The sequence below is a fragment of the Trachurus trachurus genome (assembly GCF_905171665.1).
Source record: "Trachurus trachurus genome assembly, chromosome: 14".
NCBI classification, from domain to species: domain Eukaryota; kingdom Metazoa; phylum Chordata; class Actinopteri; order Carangiformes; family Carangidae; genus Trachurus; species Trachurus trachurus.
The window spans coordinates 29,543,260-29,567,115 of NC_139903.1; the positions used below are offsets into that span (position 1 = coordinate 29,543,260).

The 23,856-nt window shown below is 42.4% G+C and overlaps 1 protein-coding gene across 1 annotated transcript in view; it reads right to left on the reverse strand.

Moving 5' to 3' along the window:
* Window positions 1–5,094: 5,094 nt before the first annotated feature.
* gdpd5a (glycerophosphodiester phosphodiesterase domain containing 5a) overlaps window positions 5,095–23,856 on the reverse strand; it is a gene marked incomplete at both ends in the record, with an annotated part of 28,617 nt that continues 9,855 nt past the window's right edge. Inside the window, 10 exons of the mRNA XM_083987160.1 lie at window positions 5,095–5,186; window positions 7,258–7,370; window positions 8,429–8,443; window positions 8,975–9,057; window positions 12,112–12,259; window positions 15,486–15,631; window positions 16,790–17,011; window positions 21,956–22,106; window positions 22,621–22,703; window positions 22,957–23,102. Coding sequence (XP_083843286.1) covers window positions 5,095–5,186; window positions 7,258–7,370; window positions 8,429–8,443; window positions 8,975–9,057; window positions 12,112–12,259; window positions 15,486–15,631; window positions 16,790–17,011; window positions 21,956–22,106; window positions 22,621–22,703; window positions 22,957–23,102 — 1,199 coding nt within the window. The remainder of the gene's footprint in view (window positions 5,187–7,257; window positions 7,371–8,428; window positions 8,444–8,974; window positions 9,058–12,111; window positions 12,260–15,485; window positions 15,632–16,789; window positions 17,012–21,955; window positions 22,107–22,620; window positions 22,704–22,956; window positions 23,103–23,856) is intronic.

A 23,856-nucleotide genomic window follows, 5' to 3' on the forward strand; every position in this document is an offset into this window, starting at 1 on the left:
CCCTGTCTGGGGGTCGGTACTCGGATCGGCCCTGAAGAAGTCCTGGTGGGGCTTGAGATTTTACTCTGTGCTGATTGGTCAGACTCAAAGCAGGATCATGTGACGCTAAGAGGAAGCCCCAAAATAAGATGCATTTTTATAGTCCAATGTTACTAAAAATGGAAAAACGGCCGGAAAAAAGAGAGAATAACTCAGTAAAAGACAAGAGTAGCAGGCCTCGTCAATTTTTTTTTTTAAAAGAGTGGTAAATAGGCAATCGCGGGATTATGTGACAATCGAGACGGCATTTTTTTTTTTTAAGAAAGTGTCTATACTGACATAAAAAACAACAACAAGAGCAGTAAAAAAAACAAAAAATGCTGTAGAACGACCACGCGATCGAAACTGCTGCACGTCGCCATCAGAGCCCGGTGGGTTCCTGTCTGCAGTGGAGACACGGCCACTGAGAGGGCCGAGTGAGAGGACAGTTCCTGTAGAAGTTCCTACCCCCTCCTTTTACCAGGAACTCCTGCAGTGGAAACGCGGCCATGGTTAGGCCTACATTGTTAGGCCATGAAAAGATTGGTTTTGCACTACTGATTTCAGTTTTAACTTTAATTATTGTTTTTATTGTTATAACTGGGTCGAAACCGACAAATGTCATAATTTTAACCAGAGCATTTTAGAATTTTTGTGAAAAAAAGGTTTTATTTTGTTAAAATAGAGGTTCCACAAGGTCAAAAAGCCTTGATGCTATCCACCACTTTCTGGAGAATGACGCTGGGTGTCGCCATGACACTCCATTCCACCGTTACTGTATTGTTGATAGCAGACTGGTTGATAGACATTGGCCGTGATGACTTTAGTTTATAAAATCATCACGTAATTTTAATGAGAACAATACGGACGAGGTTTTAGCTTTATGTCACATTTTCACGTCACTATATCACCGTTGTGCGACTACTCTGATGTTTATTAAGTCCATAAAATGAATTGTTGAACAAACATTTTAGATTAGCTGGGCTAACCGTTAGCTGTTAGCCGTTAGCAGTGTCAATAAACAATAACTCAGTAAACGGCCCATGAAAATTTTTTTTTTTCCAGCAGATATCCTAGTTACAACATGACTGAGCTAATAGTTTCATGGAGGGAGGGTTTTAACAGCTGACATCCTGATGTTAGTTTGCTGCTGCTGTTAGCTGTCAGCAGCAGCAAGGCTAACAACTAGGGCTGGGCGGATCGATTTAAAATATCGATAGTATCGATACTAACGTTGGTATTGGGTATTGATCGATACGTGTGCAAAAAGATCGATTCTTAAGTTCCACTTTCTCTTAACTCCAGGCATTTACAAAGTGACAGACTTGCCGAGTAGCCACGCACACAACACGACGCCGCTTGTCTCTCACTCATGCTCAATTAGCCCCTCCCCTGCCCTCCCCTCCCCTCCCCTCCCTGCCAGTATAGGAGTATTTTCTTTTGATTGTTTACATAACTTAGCTACTTAGTACAAGAGTACCACCCCAAAAGGGAAATTTAAGTTTCAAGTAAATTTTCTATAAATATTTGTTACTTAATAAAAGTATTTTTATTTGCCAGAAAACTTTGTCCTGTGTTTTATTATCATCATAAACACGATTAATTAAAGGAAAACCTACAAAATAATTAAATAATCATAGAAATTCAAGTTTTTATTCAAATTTGCATGTTGATGATGCATTCAATTAATAAATTATGACACACTGCTCTCCCCTACACAAAAATAGATGATAGTAGTAAAAAGTATCGGTATTGGTATCGGTATCGGCAATACTGGCCCTGTATTTACTTGGTATTGGATCGATACCAAATTTTGCAGTATCGCACAGCCCTACTAACAACTGCAACAACCATGGCTAATTGCAAAAACGTGCACACAAATAGTAATGTTTGTTCAATAATTCGTTTTATAGACTTAACAAACATCAGATTTAGTCAAAACGGTTTTGGCAGCCCGGAGCCCCCACATTTGGTGCCTACACCGGTGGCTAACGCTACCATTTATTCACTCACTAGAATGCTACTAAAACCGATTTCCGTTGTAGTGTGACGCAATGGATCATGGGAAAATAAAGTGGTGGATAAACAAATTTATGTGGTACTTTTATGCATTAAAAACAACAGAAGGTTAAATACACAAAGGAGAAACGAGACACAGGTGGAGCAATCAGACACAGGTGAGACATACGAGGTAACCAGGAGGGCGAGCACAGGAAGACAAGACAGGAACTTCAAAATGAAACAGGGGAGGAGACAGAAACCTTGACACAATGTTGCACTTTTATGACAAGCGTCGTAGTTTTATGTAAATGTAAATGATTGGATCTTCTTACCTTTTCTTTTCTCTGCTGGCACGAGTCCCTTTCTGTTAGACAGAAACATCACCAGCAGGGCTTCATGAAGGTGCAGCAAAACTGCAGCTCACCCTGAAATGACCTCCATGACCTGAGTCGGGTCAGGCACAATCAATCTGGACTGATCCACCGTGCTGCGCTTCCAAAGCTCGTACTGCTGTCATCAGCACAGTTTAAGACACTATGAAACAGGAAGTTGTGTATGGTGGTGTCTTTATTTAGTTTTGCTGGCTGTGAATCAAATTGTCCCCCAGCCGGGGTAAATTAAGATGACTTCATTCTGATCTGAGGGTGTTGAGGCTAGTTAGGAGGTGAGCTAAGCAGGTGACCAGTGTGACCTGAGAACAGAGCAGCAGACACAAGGACAGGCTGTTGCTGTTGGGCCTTACTGCTCAGGAACAATAGCTGTAAAGGATAACTTACAGCTCAACTATCTCACTCTGTGGCAGCACATCCCAGCAGCCTGTCCTCTGATTTACAGCAGGAGAACAAGGCCAATCAGGAGGCCAGGACCCCTGCTAGGAACACGAAGGCAGCTGTAAACAACTGCAGCAGAGACTCTGGACGGCCTGACGGCTCTATGATGTAACTACTGTACTCAACCTGCTGCTGACATGGCGACAGGCATTTATTATGGATGTACAATAACTGCTGAATGACTACTCCACTGGATGTTTGCCTCTGACATGTCTTTTTCATTTTCTGATGAATTATGTGTGTTTTCTTTTAGTATATGAAAACTTTTTTTTTCTAATCTTACAAAATATCCGTATACAAAACTAACACTTATGTTCAGTATATCATCCACCCATCCACCCATTGTCTATACCGCTCTGTGCTGCATCTCTGGGGGCCTGGGGCCGAACCCTGGACAGGTCGTTAGCCTTTCACAGGGGCTACATAGGAACACACACACACACACACACACACACTGCAGGAGTTGCCAATCCTGGAAGCTGGAGAGAACCCTAGAGAACCCCCCCCCCCCCACACACACACACACACAGGGAGAACATGCATCCAGAAAGGCCCCAGGCCTGGGAATCGAACCTAGAACCTTCTCAGGGAAGTTTAGATTTTCACTTTGGTCAACCTGGGTAATGTGTGATAGAAGTGCATTACTAGTTACTATGATGGTCATCATCATGGTACATGACAGCAATATTATATTATATTATATATGAATTATGTCATGTTATTTCATATTGAAGTGTATTGTGTCAATATTATGTGTAGTCATATTACAGTAAGTGTCAAGTGTCTTTGAGCACTTGTAAAAGCGCATTATGAATAAAATGTATTATTATTATGAAGTTATTTTGTTATGTTAATGTTCTCTTTCTTCTCTCTGCTCTTTATCTTCTCTTTTTCTGTCCAACACACATGCCGCACCACAACTTGTTCAAAACATGGACATTTCTGCTCCTAACTCCTACACTCACTAAACGAGAGAACTGAACTTGGACTCCCTATCATTGTAACCATTTTTTGTTATTGTGCGTTGATGTGTTTGTCTTGCTGTTACGTCTATTAATGTATTCCCTGTGTCACTATTTTTGTCACACTATTTCACCAATACAAAAGTGCTATAAAAATAAATGTGACCCTTGACCCAGAGACTTCACCACTCTGACACTAAACAGTGTGATGACTATTAAAGGGATAGTTCACCCAAAATTCAAACAATTTCTCATGTTGGGGCTTCAATACAAGAGGGACATTACAGATGAGCACTATGGAGGTATTTGGATGTTTTTTGGTGTGTCTTTTTGGACAAAGAAAAGTGAGCTCCGTTCGCAACCGTCATATGGACATGCAGTTCTGCACGGAGCCCCACTGTAACTCAGAGAAAGCACGGAGGACTCTGAAACTTCTCCCAGCCCTTAGTCGACATGAGGGGGAGTAGATAATGAGTAAAGTTTGAATTTTGGGTGAACTATCCCTTTAAATAATATCTAATATGAACCATCTGAATCGTGTTCAATTCATGTTTTAGGTGCTGAGTAGGAAATCAGACTCAGCTCAGACTTTCAGACCTGAACAACAACACCGAGGCCACACTGGAAGTACGATGGATGTTGATGAAATGACTGCATGGATACTGTATATTTAATATAAAACTGTGAGAGGAGCAACAAGGAGGAAAGATCACGTTTATTAACAGTTGACATGTTTGCAGCTAAAGGTGTATCTGTGGCCTGACATCTAGCTCTGTAACGACTGTAACACAGAATATTCATCAACATCCTACCAGTCTGTTCATGAACAAGAAGGCAGCCATGTGAACGTTTCAACAGCTCATACTACTACAGAGTACATCAGTCGTGGCATGACAGAAAAGGCAGGAAAACACAGGAGAGCCCCGAACCACCCACACACCGATAGACCCCTTAACACCTGCTGGCCTGGTGGGTGCTAAGGGGTTAACTGGAGCCTCTAACACTGAGACGGTGCAGATTCTCTGTTCCAACAAAACTACCATTCTACGTTAAATGTGACCTACGAAGAAAAAACCCTCGTTCACTGTCTCTGGCTCCATCAGACTCAATGTGATCGGAATTTATTTGTTGATTTGATGGTGTTGAAAGTGACCGAGTCATTTCAACACCACAGAGTGTAGCCACTGAAGTCTGAATTATGGGAAAAAATAGAGTCATCGGTTCCTGGTTGAGTGGTGAATAGATCCATCTGCTTCCTCCTCAGACTCACGTCAGCGTGTTGTTCAGCGGCTCAGGTCTCCATGAGAGTATCTGACATAGTCCTGGTCTGGATACAGAGAGAGATCCTCGGTGCTGCTCAGACCGTTGTTCAGCTCTGAAGAAGAAGAGGAAGACAGACAAACTGTTAGTGATCCTGTAGCTGGTAGACTGATGACACACTGCTGCTGCTGCATTTATTACTGTAGAGGTTTCACCGGTTGAACAACTCAAAATTGATCACACTTGTGGCTAATGATGTTCTTGTACTTTATTTTTTACGTAGGCTTACTGTATACAAGTGCTAAATGCACAGGTTTTTTGTTTTTGCAACATGCATTTAGCCTACAGTTAAAGGGATAGTTCACCCAAAATTCAAATTTCACTCATTATCTATGCTGCTCGTCTGTAATGTCCCTCTTGTATTGAAGCCCCGACATGAGAAATTGTTCGGCCGGTCAGTGCAAATCACGCAGGAAGAGCAGTGAACTGAGACACTGGGAGCTTCCGCTACAAACAAGCTTGAAATATAGACTTATATTATTTAATTTTGTTCAGAACAATTTCTCATGTCGGGGCTTCAATACAAGAGGGACATTACAGACGAGCAGTATGGAGGTATTTGGATGTTTTTTGGTGTGTCTTTTTGGACGAAGAAAGTTGGTATCCATTCACAACCGTTATATGGACAAATACTGCTGCACGGACCCCCCCGTAACTCAGAGAAGGCACGGAGGACTCTGAAACTTCTCACAGCTCTTAGTCGACATGAGGGTGAGTAGATAATGAGTGAAATTTGAATTTTGGGTGAACTATCCCTTTAACAATAAACATTTACTTCTACAGCTTCATGTGCTGAGCATTGTGTTTTCTATTTTTCTATGTAGTGTTTAGTGACAGCTCAGTAGTGTTTTTAATTTTAAATGACTCGGGGCACGATTTGACAACATAGTTCAGTTTTGAGCACAGATTGAACTGTTTTGAGGTGAAAGTTTGGTTTTGCAAGAAGAGTCTGAGGTTTTGTGAATTTAGCTTGAAAACTGGGGGTTCACAGTTTAGAGAAAAGGAAGAGCAGCTTTCAAGAAATGTGTCTTAGCAATCGAGAAAAACTGTAATACAAAGGTGTTTTCGATGTGTGAAGTCAGTTCATCAGTTTGTTTTTATTAATCCAGACTTCCAGATCAACACAGACCAACAATGTGAGGAGTATGAGTTGATGCCCTCAAGATAAAGGTACAGGATACCAAACTTAAACTACTTCTACTACGATTGTGCAATAAAACTACTGACAGAACAGAGGAGTGCAATAGAAAGCTGCTTGTGCAATAGGACAAGGGGAGTGCATAGTACAAAAGGAGAGAGTGTGGTTCATGTGTGTGGGGTTTGTGAGATGGATGCACTGTGTGGATATCTGGTGCTATGTTTCTATGTTGTTGTGTTTTATGTTGATATATATGGATATACAGTATGTGTATTATGTTCTGTGCTGTGTGTTACATGTGAACAGACATTTTCTCTTGTGTCCAATAATGTATGACAATAAAGTAACAAAACAAAACAAAACAAAACAAAACAAAACATAAACAGCTCATTGTCTCCAGTAGCAACAGTTAACAATGATAACAATGATTTAGCATGTAAGACAACACAAGCATTATTGTTATTATTATCATAAAATATTATTTTAAGAATTACTTTCATCCCTTTAGCCGTGTGTGTGTGTGTGTGTGTGTGTGTGTGTGTGTGTGTGTGTGTGTGTGTGTGTGTGTGTGTGTCATTGATTATCGGTGTGGAACAGAAACAAAGAGGATCTCTGTGTTTATCTGTAATGAGTGGGTGAGTGATGAATCGTCATAACAAGGATTCTTGACTGGAGCTGGAGCTGGAGCTGCCTCTAAACATCTTTAACCTCTCACTGTTAAACCTCAGGCAGTCTGTGTTTAATAAAGAGGAAAAAATTTCAAATTCAAAAGGCCAGTACTTCAATAACCTGAGTACTCTAGCACCACCCTGTGGTGGCCTTAGGAACAGCACTTCTCCTACTCTTCTGCTTCAGATCAAATCTTTGGTGAGTTGTTGGATTTCTCTTAACAAACTCAACAACAATGATTTGCAGCTGTAACCACAGCGACTGATTCTCTGCATCTGTACTGGTCTGTCTGTTCCAGATGTGTCAGAGATCTACGTACCAGAGAAGATGAGCCTCTCCTTCATGACGTTGACGTCTCGACTGGAGCGTCTCACCACAGAGCTCAGCATGATCTGCTCTGGGTTGTAGTTCTGCATCCCGCTCATCCTCCACCTGTATACACACACATACCATGGCAAACACACAAGGCAGTGACTCCATCTGTGTCGTTACACTCATAATAATAATAATAATTCACACTGTATGATTAGTCCAGTAATTTTTAGCCAAAAAAGGGGTCAACCTTGAACAAATTGCAACAGAAGCAAATTTGAATGAGTTGACTCCAGAGGTTCATAAAGGGACCTGTGTTTACTTTCACTTATTTCAGTTTACCAACTGTTGCTTTACCCCTTTTCTCTACTGTATCATTAAAGGAGAAAATGCCAAGTATTTTTTTTTTTAAATAACTGTTTGATCAAAACAACCATCAAAAGATAAGTGTCCTTCTCCTGATAGGAGGCGCAGCATGTCATACCTGCTCTACTAAGGATGTGGCTATCTTGAAAAATTGCAGTCATCTTGAATTTCAAGTGGTTTCTTGTTGAGTGACCGATGGAGTCATTCCAATTTTCATGCTGGTACCACCACAGCACCTACATGTGCCGTCAAAACGGTGGAATTTATGCAAATTTGCTCATGTTAACAAAGAATTTCAAAAAACTTGTAATACATTTTTTGTTTGTCTTAATGTCAACTCAGTAATTTTCATGGAGATATGTAAAGGTTAAAAATTTTACCCTATTCACGTGAGAAAAATTTTGATGTTTTTTGGTGTATCTTTTTGGACGAAGAAAGTTGGTATCCATTGACAACCATTATATGGACAAATACTGCTACACGGACCCCCCCCCATAACTCAGAGAAGGCACTCTGAAAATTCTCACAGCTCTTAGTCGACATGAGGGTGAGTAGATAATGAGTGAAATTTGAATTTTGGGTGAACTATCCCTTTAATAGGCGTATAAATGGGATATATTAAAATCAGTTGAGTTTGATTCTGTTGCAATTTGTTCAACCTTTTTTCATAAAATGACTGGACTTGTAGGCTGCGTCTAACAGTGGCACAGTGGAGAAGAGGCAGTAAACAGGAGCAGGGACAGAGAGGGAGAGTCAGCCTTCGGAGGTCGGGCAGAAAAAGCACAGGGAGGCAGAAACAAAGGCCGAGTTACCTGATCATATGATAGCTGACAGGTGCCAGGGGGCAGCGGAGGGGGAGGGGGGGGGTCGCATGCAGATCACGCAGAGCAAGAGTAAGAATGTCAGAGGAGAGAGGGCAGGGGGACAGTCAGAGGTCGCAGGAGAGAAGAAGATACACAGAGACATCCAGAGGACAAGAGGCAGGACGGAAACAAGACAAAAACAAAGAGAGGAAAGGAGGAAGACATCCAGATGAGAAAATAAAGAGAGGAGAGGAAACGTGGAAATATGGAGGACAAGAGACAAGATGGAAAAAAAAGACAAGAACAGAGACAAAAGCAGAATGTGGTCAGATGTCATTCTGTACATAATCAGCACAATACATGATAAAACACAACATCCACTGCATTTATAAAGGGCAATTACAACCATGCTCACTAAAGAGGACAACATGGAAATGATATTAATGTTTTAAAAAAAAAATTTAATAAATAAAACAACCAGCAGAATAAAGGGACAAACTTGTTAATGTGGAAACTGTAAGATGAAGACGTGGTTGTTGTTGTGACTGTACTTACTTCTGGAAACAGAAGATCCCTATGACGACGGCGAGGGAGACCAGATCTGAGGAGATCCAGATGAATCTGTAAGAGTTCTGGCTCTGCAACACAACACAACACAAGACGTTTATGATGAGTAACCATCATCATGTATGTGTGTGTGTGTGTGTGTGGTGTGGATAACTGTGGCAGAGAGAGAAGCTGCTGTCTGCTGGTCTGTGTCCTATACTGCCCTACTAAGCCAGACCGCAGTAACTAGCCTACGCAAACAGTGAAACTGAGAAAAATGGCTTTAAAGTTTTTTGATTTGCCTTCCAAATGTGTTGTAGGTAGATTAGTGAAAATACACAGATTTGACAGGTTTTCAAGTAATATTCATGCAATTAAATATATGACCACATATTTTACATTTGACCCCTAAAAGGCAGATAGGCTACTGCGCTCTGCTGCCAGATTTCCTGCAAAGGCAAAGTGCAGTAACTACAATGTTGTTGTTTCCTTCCAGCTTTCATTACTTCATTACTAACTCTGGCCTTCTTCTATTTCAATCTTTGCATCATCATCTTCACTTTTGTTGCCATAGTAACGGCTATTTTTCATTTCTGTTTTCAGTCAGAATTTCACATAGCCTAATGAATGCAACGGTAGGCTGAATATAGCCTACGATGTTTTTTTTCTTTTAATTATGTGAAATAACATTCAAGTGTTTGATTTCATTTTTTAGTTTATTAAACTGTGTGTGTGTGTGACGTGTAGGCTATTCATATTATTTATCTGCTTATTTTCATTCACTCATTCATCTTTTTGTAGTAGTAATGAACACTCAAAAGTGTTTTATAATTTGACAGTAGGCTACAACCTTTAGTGAGCTAACATTTAGGGCCCTAGTCTCGTAGACCGCGCGAAGTCTAACCTCAGCGCAGCTTCGCCACGCCAACTGGGTGTGGCCCAGGTCCATTTCGCAAGATTGGTGGGCCGCGCAGTCAGACTTAGACCAGCGTAAACCCTCCCCTCGTCCCTCCCACCGGCGCAAACGGCGAAGAGGGAGGAGAGAGGGCGGGAGGGAGACAGGAGGAGGAGAGAAAGGCGTGGAGTGGGTTTGACACAGCCGAGTCAGATCTTCACCAATCAAATGAGCTCCTCTCCTCACCTTTAACTGCGCGGCGGGTGATGCGCGCTGCAAGTTTGTCATTTTATACTTGGACATGGACGGAGGAGACAGCGACGCCAGAGGCCGAACCTCTCCCCGGAGGAAACAGCTGTTTCCCCCGAGGTCCGAGCTCAGAGTGACCAATAATGAGTTTACTAATAATAATACAAATATCCTTAATCAGGTTTGATCTGATACACTGAGAACCCCTGCCCAATATAAGAAACAACAACTAATAAACTAATAAAGAAACTCACATTTATTCAAACCCTGTGCAAGATGATGAGAGGTGTAATCACAACATAAACAAACACCATGCGTAACGGATGAAATCCGCGTAAAGGACGCTCTCTCTCTCTCTCTCTCTGTCCGTCTCTTTTTTTCTCTTTTTTTTCTGTGATAGAGATGCTGAGTATACTGTAGTAGGCTATATACTGACTATCTGATACTGAGGCAGTGGTGGTGGACTAAGAGAGATGAAGATTTGTGTTTTGTTTTTCATTACGGCTGCGTGACGACGTGGTCGCTGGCGCTAATGAATTAATAAGTAAATAAATAAAGCGATCATCACAAGGGCAGAGTGGTATCTCAACACAGCAGCGACATGCAGTCATCCACCCTCAGTCCTGCTTGGGACATCCACAGCTGCTTTTCAGTGCCAGTTCGTCCCTGCTGTGTTAATTCAGATGGAGTTTCCATTACGCGTGCCACAGCCTTTGATCTCTGCTTTGATCTGACGTCAGATGTGACGGGACAATCTATATAGATATAAATTCACGTGTTGATTCCGTTAGTTGCATTAAATAGTGGTTATTGTGGATATTTATTGCATTGAAATGTGTCTGGAACTGTGGAGATCTGCCTGTGAGGTCTTGGTGACGTGTGTGCACTGCAGGTCAGTCAGCCAAACTTCCACTGCACCTGCTGCGCTCCGCCCTGCGCTGAGACTAGACCTGGTTGGAGGTGGCGAGCTTTCAGCGCAACCTCGGCGAGACATTTTCGCACAAAACTTCCACTGCACCAAGCTGAATCTGTGACGCCTCCCCCTGCTGCGCGGCCACGCCTATCTCAGCGCAGCGCGATCTACAAATCTCCCAATCTGACTTTGCACTAGGCTGCGCTGGTCGAAACTTGCATTAGACCGGCTGCGCTACCTTGCGCCACCTGCGCTGCGCCAGGAAACTAGGGCCCTTAATGTCCAGTGTCTAGCTAAAGTGTTATGTGCTTGTGTTTAACCTGCCGAAGCTAATGTTAGCTAGCTACCGTAACTGGCTAGCAGTGTGTAGCCAATAGAGCGCAGTAACTGCAGCTGAAGTACAGGGAAAAAGAGCCAGACCGGCCAGTTTCAAGAGTGATTTTGTAGTTACTGCTAATTTTCATACCTCATATCTCTAAAACTGAGCAACATTGACCGCTGAAAATTTGGGGTCATTCCTATGTTCCCACAGCCCTATGTTCCCACAGCCTTATGTTCCCACATTTCTAACTTTTGTTGTCACTGAAAATTAGGCCCTATGTTCCCACAGCCCTTTGGTCCCACCATTGGTTGGGTTTAGGCAATGAAGAAAGGAGTTGGTTAAGTTTAGTAAAAAGACCCGGTAGAGGCTAGACAGGCCAGATAGATATAGTCCAGATAGGTGGAGAGAGTCCAGTGGGAACATAGGGCCTAATTTTGAGAAAAATCTTAGAACTGTGGGAACATAAGGCTGTGGGAACATAGGCATGGAACCGAAAATTTTACACAAGATAAAACATTTATTGAAAAGTTCAATTTCACAAAAAACTTCACGTAGCCTAGTTACTGTGGTCTGGCTTAGCAGGGCAGTATCTCTAAGTCTTATTTCAACATCCTCCACACGGAGCCCCCTCCTCCCTCCCTCTCGGTGCCCTTGCCCTTGGGTGTTACTGGGCCATCGTAAGTCTCTGTCTTCTGTGTGTGTGTGTGTGTGTGTGTGTGTGTGTGTGTGTGTGTATTGATGCGGGGTGAGAGAGGAGAGCTGTTTACCATGAGCCAGATTGGGTAAGGCACCTTTCGGAGGACTTGGGGGGCATCGGAGGACACAGAAGGCAGCCCGCTGCACCACAGGACGGAGTAGAGCCAGGGCTCGTTCACCGGGTAGACGCTCACACTCACATTATGGGCCAGATACTCCCTGACGGAGGAGAGCAGAGGGGTCAGTGCTGCAAGATAGCATCAAGATAAAAGTCATTTTTTACTCTGTTGTCACAGCACAGCACAGCACAGCACTCTGCTCAGCTCACATGATGCTTCACAGGAAATTACAATTGAAATACTTGTGGTGCAGAAACAACCACAACAAATAGAATCAAATTATGTGGGAAACACATAATACTCCGGTGGCAGCAAGTGTGTTGGAAGGATCATGACATGTCATTTTGATCCTCTGTCTTTGTGTTAATAGCATAGTGTGTATTGTGTATTATTCTACCGTATTAATTAAAAGCCAGGAATCTTATATTCTTCACCTTGTCACCTCCTCTGACACATTTTTTGTTATTGTCTGTGTTAACACGGTGCATTCATGTTTTGGTGAGTTGGGAATTTTTGCAGCACGTGTTTGTTCATAAAGAAAAATAAAATGTTTTGTTTATTTTGCATGTGTTGTCCAGAGGCTGCTGTAGAAGTCAGTCCTGTTAGTGTCAGGATCAGCTCGTTCTGCTGTCTGCTTGTTGCAGTTTAGTTGAAGTTTTTGTGTTGTCTGGTCATTTCCTGTTTTATTTTGAAGTTCTTGTCTCATCCCTGTCTTCCTGTCAAGTTTCCTGCCTGTGTGATTCTGTGTGTTCTGGTTTCAGCTGTGTCTCGCTGTCTCCCTCTGTGCCAGACCGTCCTGTCGTCTTCCATTTCTAGTTGTTTCACACCAGTTTGGAACCTGAAAAGTTGGTTCTAAATGGAACCAAAAAAGTACAGTAGGTTTTTCCCTACAAACTATGACATCATCAGTGGACGTGTCATATTCTATCTAGTGAAGCCGAGCAGGAGAAGGCAGCGACTGACAACATGAAGATAAGAGGGTATCTAGTCCAAAAAAGTGTTAGAGGTGTGAGGATGGGGAGTGGACACAGGAGAGAACAATCTCCTCTCTCCTGTGTCCACTCCCCATCCTGTTGACTAGGTTAAGGTTGGGTTGTGCACTGAATAAAACACTTAAAGGGATAGTAGCATTTTTTTTAAAGTGGGGTTGTATGATCTACAAATAGCCCTTAAGTACTTTAATTGCAGTAGCAGTAGGGCGCTAACCCTGGGCGGAGGGATACGTGAGTTGGTTAGGTCCAAATAAAAACTGCATTTCTCCTGCACTTTGAAGGGCTGGAAAAAATTATATTATAGCGAACAATGGAACTGTGTATTTTTTTTCACGTAAAACCTCTTTTAGGCCGTGAAAATAGGCCGTTTCTTTGGGTCTGTTCACAACACTGTATGTTGTAAATCTCTGGGCAGGGCTATGGGCTGGCGTTGCTAACGGGAGGAGTGCAGAGAGTCTTCTACTGCAATTAAAGTACTTAGGGGCTACTATCCCTTTAAGTTGTGAGGGAAACACCAGACAGGTCTGTGTGAGGGTGTCAGGAGGAGGAGGCAGTGGAACATGTAGTGTTGAGATGTAGGAGGTATGAGATGCAGAGAGAGGTGATGAGGAATACGATGAGGGAATTAGGGATGCAGGAAGTTCCATTAAAAGGATTACTGGGTATGGAGAGAGCACAGATTAGGCTACTGGTAGCTTTAAAGGATACAGGTGTGTTTTATAGAATCTGATGGATGAACAGGGACAGAATTCTAGGGTGGTCGATGGTGACATGGGTAGAGAGTTTATAGTAGGATAAGGGTGATGTTTGTTTTTGTTCTGTGCACATGCATGTAAAATTGTGGTTATTCGCTAGATTGTAAGTCTATTGTCTGATTCACACTCCAGAACAGAAAGTGGCCGTAATGCACCAAGCTGGATGCCTGGATTAATTATGTTCATTTGTCTTCTCGTATATTAGTTATTTTTTTCTTGTGTTCAGACAATGAAATCAATAATGATGTTACCTGCTTGATAGTTTCGACTGTGACTCCAAGGATTACCGAGACAGCAAAAAAGCCATTTTGCTGCTGTTGTGTTTACTAACGCAGAGTAACATACTCCCACTTTGGTTCCACTTTTATGCAAGTCTGGTCTCTTTTCCTCTGTTTTTGCTAACCCTCCTACCGGCCAGGTGCATTTGTTTACAACAAAGCCGGCGAGAAATCAATCCATGGAGCTGTGGATAACGCTATTTATCGCATTTGTTTATGATGTGTATATCTGTGTAGTCGTATCTGTCATAAACAAGAGATTACAGGTTACAGTGTCCCTCTGCCTGTCCTGATAGGAACACTGCCAGACTGAAGATGTCAGTTTTGTAGAAGGATCCAGATTGATGACATCACTCCCTTTATCCAACAGTCTTCTCCCTTCAGTTTCAGAACCTATCAGCTATACACCCACAACCAGCAGCTCAGTCACCAGCGACTCAGAATTAATTTGGGCGTGTTAGAACATAAACAGCTCACGTGCACCTTGACACTGCAACTTCTATTAAAGGGATAGTTCACCCAAAATTCAAATTTCACACATTATCTACTCACCCTCATGTTGACTAAGAGCTGGGAGAAGTTTCAGAGTCCTCCGTCCCTTCTCTGAGTTACGGGGGGGTCCGCGCAGCAGTATTTGTCCATATAATGGTTGTCAATGGATACCAACTTTCTTCGTCCAAAAAGACACACCAAAAAACATCCAAATACCTCCATACTGCTCGTGTGTAATGTCCCTCTTGTATTGAAGCCCTGACATGAGAAATTGTTCTGAAATTTTTTTTAAAAGTCTATATTTTAAGCTTGTTTGTAGCGGAAGCTCCCAGTGTCTCAGTTCCCTGCTCTTCCTGTGTCACCGGCGGAACAATTTCTCATGTCGGGGCTTCAATACAAGAGGGACATTACAGACGAGCAGTATGGAGGTATTTGGATTTTTGTTTTTTTGGTGTGTCTTTTTGGACGAAGAAAGTTGGTATCCATTCACAACCATTATGGACAAATACTGCTGCCGTAACTCAGAGAAGGGACGGAGGACTCTGAAACTTCTCACAGCTCTTAGTCGACATGAGGGTGAGTAGATAATGAGTGAAATTTGAATTTTGGGTGAACTATCCCTTTAACTCTATTTTACTGTAGTGGACATTTGACCTGCCACTCAGCGGGTTAACACCAAATCAGCAGTTTGCAGCCAAACTTAAGAAGAGAGAACACGTGATGTCATCTCTGAATGAGAAATGACAAAAATGTTTTTCATGAGTTGTCATTTACTTCCTGGTTGTGTAAAGAGGGTTCTCTGCTCTTACTGGATGTCTCTGTAGCTGGCCTTGCCGTAGTGGAGGGTCAGGCTTGTTATTCCCCTCTGCTTTATCTCCTCCATCGACAGCTTCTCAGTGCTGGTCTGCTTAAACCCTCGCACCTTCCCCCTGTCGGTGTCGGGGGTCCACGTCACCTGAGCAGACACACACGAGACAGACGGACCCACATCAGACAGAGTGCAGCGTTTGCATTGTGTTCAGGTGGTGTTCTTGTAGGGTGAATTCTGGTATATTGGGACATCAGGTAATTTGGGACAGATAAGGAAAAAAACTGCTTCCACTTGCCTTGAATGGTCTATGGCAAAGTTAAAGATGCTGATACATTCCTTTGGATGTCTACATTAAAAGTCACATTAAATATTTTGGGTGACATCACACAGGGGGGTGTGGTCAGCATCAAACAGGACGCTGACCCCAAATATCAGGAGGTAAGCAAAACGGCATGTGCTTTTGTTGGAATTTAATATAAGGCTATTACATTTGTATGACTAATTTACTCTTGGTATGGAAGTTATATTAAGATGTGTGATGCAATGGTGTACTAAAATAAACACACATTGTTTTGTGATGATGTTTACATTTTCTTAATTTGGACATTTTCTTACTGTCCCAAATATACTGTAGCATGTTCAGGTTATTTGGGACAGTGTTTCTGGGTTTATATTGAAATATTTCAATTGTGTAGTCATATCCTACATGCTTAAAAGTGAGAAATTCTTACACATATAGAGAAAACAAGTATCTTACATTTCAGAATATCAAATCAGCGGTTAATGTGGAATATGTGAAGTGAGGTTCAAAAATAGGTCAGATTGTTTTATCTCTTATGTTATGAGTTATCTTTATTTTATACATTTATATTCAACAAAATATAAAAATAAATGTATTTTAAAGAACATGCTTGCTTCTCCTGAGGTCAATAGTCTGCTCACAATATGTTTTAGGCTATTAAATCTGCTGTTTGTTGAAATAATTGGTATATTGTAACCAAATCACGAGATTATAAACAATACACAACATAAACATAATAGGCTATAGGCCTAATATACATAATTAAGTAATCTATTCATGTCTTTTTTAATGTAATTGCAGCTGCATGCAATGTCCCATACCACAAGCCTGTGTCCCAAATTACCAAACCTACTGTCCCAATTTACCAAACAAGTTGCGAAAAAATTGTTTTGTGACAAAACCCTTAAAATTGAGTGCTGTGCTCTCACAAAAGAATTTTAGCTCATCATTGTTTCACGTAAAGAATGTAGACACCTAGAGGAATCCAGACATGTCCTCACCCTCTTCTGTGAGATCCCGGCTTTCTGCACCGCCCACAGCGTGTCCATGAACCAGCTGCGGTGGCGTGGGTGTTCCGGCGGGGGCTTGCGGATGTTGAGCAGCGCCGAGCAGTTGGCCCTGGCCGCCAGACGCAGCATCTCCACCAGGCTGCACACCGACTGGTTCCCTATCCTGCTGCGCTCCCTGGCTGTCAGGCTCTTCACCGTCCAGTAGGGGTCGCTCTGAGGGCACGAGAGAGAGGTGGGCATGAAAGAGCTCTGAGAGTTCTACACAGATTTGAAAAATAAAACTTCAAAATAAGAAGTTCAATAGGAGAAAATATGTTTCGGAGCATGTAAATCTATTTTTGTCATCACCAAGAATAAAGTAGCCACAGGGAAACACAAACTGTGTATGAGCAACAATGCATCTTCATACTCAGTTCTCTTTAAACATACAGCTCTGGAAAAAAATAAGAGATTCTTTTCTTTTCTTTTTTAAATACCAACACAAACACAACTCATTCTACTTAAAGCAGATATCAGCTTCACAGCCGTTTCGGCTAATGCTGCGTTCAAGGCAGGCTTTTGAAACCGTAAGTTACAGCTTCAAGTCACAACTACGACTTGGTAGCGTTCCAGGTAACCCGTAGCTCGTGTTTTTACCATCCTGTTGTCTGTGAAAGTTCCCTATAACGGCCACTCGTAACTTCCGACCCGTGAACTCGTACCAGATCGAACTGGTATGACTTCACAGGAAGGAAAAACACAAAGTACGAGTTTCTTTGAACGCACCATGAGTTAGCAGCCCCCGCCCTTGTCAGGCATCAATTGGTCCTCGTGCTACGTCACCACATTCACGCGCATCCCTTGGCTGCACACACAGCCCTTCATGCCGTTCTCTCTCCTCATTGGATAACACTTGTATCCCACAAGGAAAATTTTCTCCTCGGGTTACAGCAGAGCAGAGTGACGGAGAGACTCGTGTTTAGGCTGAAATACTTCATGTAAGTGATTGCTGACGGAAAATAGGACTATTTAGGACTTATATTAACAAAAACATTCCACTGATATCTGCTTTAATGAGACACTGATGAGGTCATCACCTGAACCACATCTTATTTTATAGGAAGATTATAAAAACCACTGCTGGATTAAACATTGACATTATCCCACAAAAACTGATTTATAAACTCTTCCTGAGTTAAAATATTATTGCTGTGTTGTTTAGGAATAAATATGAACATGTTTTCTTTGCATTATTATTATTATTCAAGGTCTGAAAAGACTTGATATTTTTGTCATAAGCCAATAAAAGCTCTAAATGACTTTTTTTTTTTTTCAAATTTGAGAGAAATGTTGTCGGTAGTTGATAGAATAAAAAAAATAAAAAATGTAATTTAATTTTACTCAAACACATACCTATAAGTAGTAAAACCAGAGAAACTGATCATTTTGGGAGTGGTCTCTTAATTTTTTCCAGAGCTGTATATTGTGTATTCCTCACATCCTCCATTGCCCTACACCCCCCCGGTACAATGATATTATATCATTATCTTATTACATATTTTTTTATTTTTACTTTCTAATATACATTTAAATTATGATATTATATTATCTTATTATTATTATTATTATTATTATTATTATTATTATTATTATTATTATTATTATTATATTTTTTTTTTTACCATGTTACATTTAATTGTAGTAGTATTACCTATCAGTATTATTATCCAGTCTTACCCAACCCAGTTCTGTGGTTTCATCTCTGTCATATGTGTTGACACACTTTCTATGTAAAACTTTATATTCTTGTCTTGTCTGTGGCATGTGTTATCTTCCCACTTGTTTCTGTCTTGCAATGTTTGTTTTTGCACAATAATAATAAAAAACATTTATGGTGACTATTGGACACGTCCCCCATAGTCTCCTTTACACTCCACCCGTCCTGACAGGCAGAGAAGTGACATCACCTCCCCAGAGGACGGACTTCCTCTTCCTATAAAAGCCTGATGTTGTGTTAGCTATTACCTCAGTGTCGAACCTCTTTGTACTCTGAGAAGGTCACTGAACATTACCCAGCACTGTGTAGCATAGAACAGCTGAGCACAGGAGCTGGACAAGGGTGAGCTGTCAGCAAAGGTGGTGCTGGATGTCTGTGTGCAACAGTCTGACTGCTAATATGGACCTGTATCAAATCTGTAAGAGAGTGCAAAAAGCCCCTCCAGGGTGGACGTTGAACTGGGTCAACAAGGAGGGCAAAGGTTCCTCCCAGCGACCTCCAGTTTAACCTCCGCTGGCCTCTCACCTCCACCTGATTGAGAAGTCCATCTGACTTCAGCAGGCACCACTCTACCCTCCCCAGCTGGCTGTTTTCTGAAAAAGGCCATGTCAGTGAAGGCGCTTGCGTTTCCACCAGCCCTAGTACCTTGTATCGTTTTTAGTGGGCTACCTCCTCAGCCATGGTTCCAAGCGAGCCGAAGCGATACTAAAATGTGACGTCAGCCGACTGCCTTCCACTGATTGGACAGAGCGTCGTCACTGGAAGAGTGCGAGTGCTACGTCCGACATGAGAATCAAACCCGGAAATTTCAAAAACAGAGCAGCAGCAGCGCCAGCTGATCTGTACCAGACTGTTGTTATTCATTCACCCGAGTTAAATGTTGCTGTGTGTAAAACCACACTGTGGTCTGTTAACAAGGTGCAGACGAGTGAGTTTGGAGCTGACGAGCGGATCGAAAAAAGAGATTTTGCTAATCTAAGGGTGGACACACCAGGAACACTGCAGGAGCAACGGAACTAATGGTCTCTCAAGAAAAATCTAGGTGGTCAAATATCTCTGGCCAGCTCCAGGGTGCCATCATAGACTGTTAAAAATATGGACGTAGCATCCGTGACGTCACCCATTGGTTTTGGGGAGTCATTTTTGTGACTCAAATATGGCGGCCTGAACAGCGCCATGTTGGATTGGCCGGCCGAGAACCCGCCCACTGGCCTCGAAGCAGCTGTCCACGGAGCTGCTCGGACCTGTCACTCAACGTTTCCGCGCCCTAATTGGCCAGAATCTTAACCTAATAACAGTAAAACGGTAGAGTTTTTAAAAAAAATCACCCCCCTCACAGTGTGTGTGGGGGTAGAAACTATCGATTGAGACCAAAAAACGTTCTGACACCAGGCTTTGATCATGTTTATTGAGGATGTAAAGTCGGCGATTTTAACATGGGGGTCTATGGAGAATGCTCCCTTCTGACACCAGCCCCCAGAGGAATCCGGGGGGATTGCAGTTTTTTGAACGCGGAAGTGAGCTTCACTTCTCAGACCCACAACTGCCCCCTTGGGTACCATGCAGAAATGCTGTGAGAAAAAGAGGAGGGGCAAGAGGAGCAGTAAAGCTGCCGGAAGGTGTCACCCCCTCCCCTCACAGCACCACATCAGAGGCAGACGTTTACCAAGCTGGGATCCAACTAGTTTCCAAACATCAGCCTCCAACAGTTGGCATTGGCCTCCCCAGGCTTCAGATCAACAGTGTGTGGGCCATGAAACCCGTTGGCTCCCAGTGTGAGGCCAGGAGGCCAGGCTGCCCCTCCCATCGCCGCGGTGACCATGTGTGATCACAGACTGTCTCTTCATTCAGTCACATTCACAGCACAGCAGTTGGAAGAAAGGGTGGAAAGTGTGTGTGTTGTGGTGGAACCCAACGCACGTGCTAGTTTCAGTGGATCTGCTCTGCAGCACAGCTAGGATGGACGCCACTGCTGCTCTGCTATATAGCTAGCTTCTTGGAGACAGCGTTTCCATGGGGACAATAGAAAGTTATTATAAGAGATGCCTCTCTCGCGGGCTGGGGGAACCAAGCACAAAGGCAAAACACATCTGTTCACAGAGGCAGTCGTTCACATGAACTGTCCTGACCTCCAGGCTGGCACCGAGGCACAGCTCTGCCATTGCTGAAGGGACATGGAGGGACATGGAGGGACATGGACCACAGGAGTGGTGGCTTCTATCAGCAGCACTCATGTTATTTGCACATGTTGGCACACAGACTCATGTCCTGGAATAAATCTTTGTCCCATCTCCACACAGGAGCTCAGCCAGAGGGATCTTTGGGTTTTTGGTTACCGAGGTTCTTCTCCCCCAACTGTTCAGAGTCCTGGTTGACCCAAACATCTTCCATGTAAGAATGATGGAGGCCACTGTGTTCTTAAAAACAATACGTGTAGCCTTGTCCAGATCTGTGTCTTGCTACAATTCTGTCTCTGAGATCTTGGGGCAGTTCCTTTGACCTCATAAACTCCTTTTGCTCTGATATGCACTATGAGCAGTAAGGTCTTATTTAGACAGGCATGTGTGTCTTCCAAATTATGTCCAAACTTTTCCATTTAACACAGCTGAACTCTAATTAAGGTGTAGAACCATCTCAAAGATGAATAAAAGAAACCGACGGCACCTGAATGATCCACTGAATACTTATGTTCATGTGATGTTTCAGTTTTCCCTTTTTAATTAATTGGCTTTTGTTTGTTTAGTTTGTGCTGTCATGATGGGATGGTGAATGTAGATTGATGAGAATTTTTTTTTTTTTTTTTTTTCAATTTTAACATAAAGCTACAACATAATGGTGAAAAATTGAAGGGGGTCTGAATTATTTCCGTACATGCTGTAGTTTAAGTGTGATGTTGAAATCATAGCCGATAAAAATCCAATGTTAGCTGAGAATAGAATATATGGAACAGAATAGGATCATGTAGGTGGAATGTACCACATGGACCTAGTCCTAACCACATGAATCTTATTCATTGATTAAAGGGATAGTTCACCCAAAATTGAAATTTCACTCATTATCTACTCACCCTCATGTTGACTAAGAGCTGTGAGAAGTCCTCCATGCCTTCTCTGAGTTACGGGGGGTCCGCGCAGCAGTATTTGTCCATATAATATAGTAGATAATGAGTGAAATTTCAATTTTGGGTGAACTATCCCTTTAAATACTTCATTTCTTTTTTTCCTTTTTTCAGTTTATCATACTCACCATATCATATTCATATAAACATGCCTTGCATCAAATTTTAAAAGTATGTGTGTATGTGTATGTATCAGAATATGTGAACAATGACTTATAAACTCTCTTTTATAGCAGTGACAGTGTTTCCATCAACAATCCACAAGTGAGATGGATTTCATTACCTGCAGGAACCACTGGCCTGCGTTCAGAGAGCGGATCTCGGTCCAGTTGAAGAAGGAGGCGTCATCCAACTGCCTGTGTGGAAACACCTTGCTCACATCTGTGGTCCGTCTCAGTGTGTGGTCTCGCATGAGGAAGGGAACTCCGTCCACACTGTTGTGCAAGAGAGACGGTGTATTAAATGGTTTTCTATTAATCGACATGTACGTGCACAGCTTCAGAGCAGAGTCCATTAAAGGGATAGTTCACCCAAAATTGAAATTTCACTCATTATCTACTCATTGTCCAAATACCTCCATGCTGCTCATATGTAATGTCCGTCTTGTATTGAAGACGGTATTGAATAGACGTATTTAATTTTTTCGGGACAGTTTCGCATTTCGAGGCTTCAATACAAGACGGACATTACATACGAGCAGCATGGAGGTATTTGGATGTTTTTTGGTGTGTCTTTTTGTTACGAAGACAGTTGGTATCCATTTGCAACCGTTATATGGACATGCACTGCTACGCCGAGACCCCCTGTAACTCAGAGAAGCCACGGATAACTCTGAAACTTCTCCCAGCCCTTAGTCGACATGAGGGTGAGTAGATAATGAGTCCAATTTCAATTTTGGGTGAACTATCCCTTTAAACATTAAACTGTCATTAACATGTGATGAATAACCTGATGGTGACGTCGGCCTCCAGGGAGACGGCTCCTTGCTGCAGGGCTCTGTTGAAGGACACGATGGTGTTTTCTGGGGCCAGCTGGAGCAGACACGAGACACACAGGCGACATTGTGTTGGATTATAAACAACATGTATAATGTATCCATGATTAGTTTATCTAGGTTTTCATTTTCCACCCTTTTTCAAGTTAGCACAATAACCAGTGGGGTACATTCTGAAGTCATAGACTGATCCACCACCATGGTATGATGTTAGAAGATGTTTAAAACAACCGCCGACTGAGCAGCAGACAGGGATCATTATCATTTCAACAGCTGACAGACAGTCTCACCATCGGAGCTCCTCGTCGACCGATGATGTCAGGCCGGGGGCCGAGGCGGTGGCGGTCCATGATGCAGGGGCAGGTGAAGGTGAGCGGCGCTGCGTAGACCGCCAGGAGGATGATGATGTAGATCACCAACACCATCACCTGGAAGTCTGAACAGGAGGGAGGAGAGAGATGTTATCCATGGCTTCAGCTCCCTGTGATAAACATCAACAGCTCCGTCTCTGTTGGTCAGTAGATGTTTATCAGGAGCACAGGGTCAGAGCCGGAAGGTTCAGACTGATATAAAAAGTTCTGGATTTTTTTTATTAAACATATATATAAATTCTTATAGTCACTAATATAGCCACTGGAATCTGTTGAAGTCTTTCCTAATGAATGAAATAATGAAGATAATGAAATATTTCCACATGTGCTGACATCATCTGTAAACAAGAACTGTCATAAATATTGTAAAAGAACAAAGAAGGTCCAAATAAAAACTATTTAGTTTCACACTGGAACAAAAGGAGACCAGATTAAACACTTTTCTTTTCAACTGTGGAAGATGATTTTCTTTTTCCCTATAAATCCTCCATCTGGTGATGTGACCACTAACTCACACTGAACACAACAGCCTGGACCTGCTGCTGAAGGCAAGGCAAGGCAATTCTATTTGTATAGCCCATTTCTACAAACAGTTTGACTCAAAGGGCTTTACATGGCATCATAACAACATCCTCTGACCTTAGACCTTAGTAGTAGGACACTACAACTGCAGCAGCTCCACTCATGGACAGACAAGAACACAACTAGACTTGGTCAAGTTGACATTTAGCCTCTATGTGGTTACAAGTGTGAGCTGTCTAAGGTTCATTTTCTCAGAAATAGTTTGGTTTAGAGTTAATTTGCAAAAGCAGATAAGTG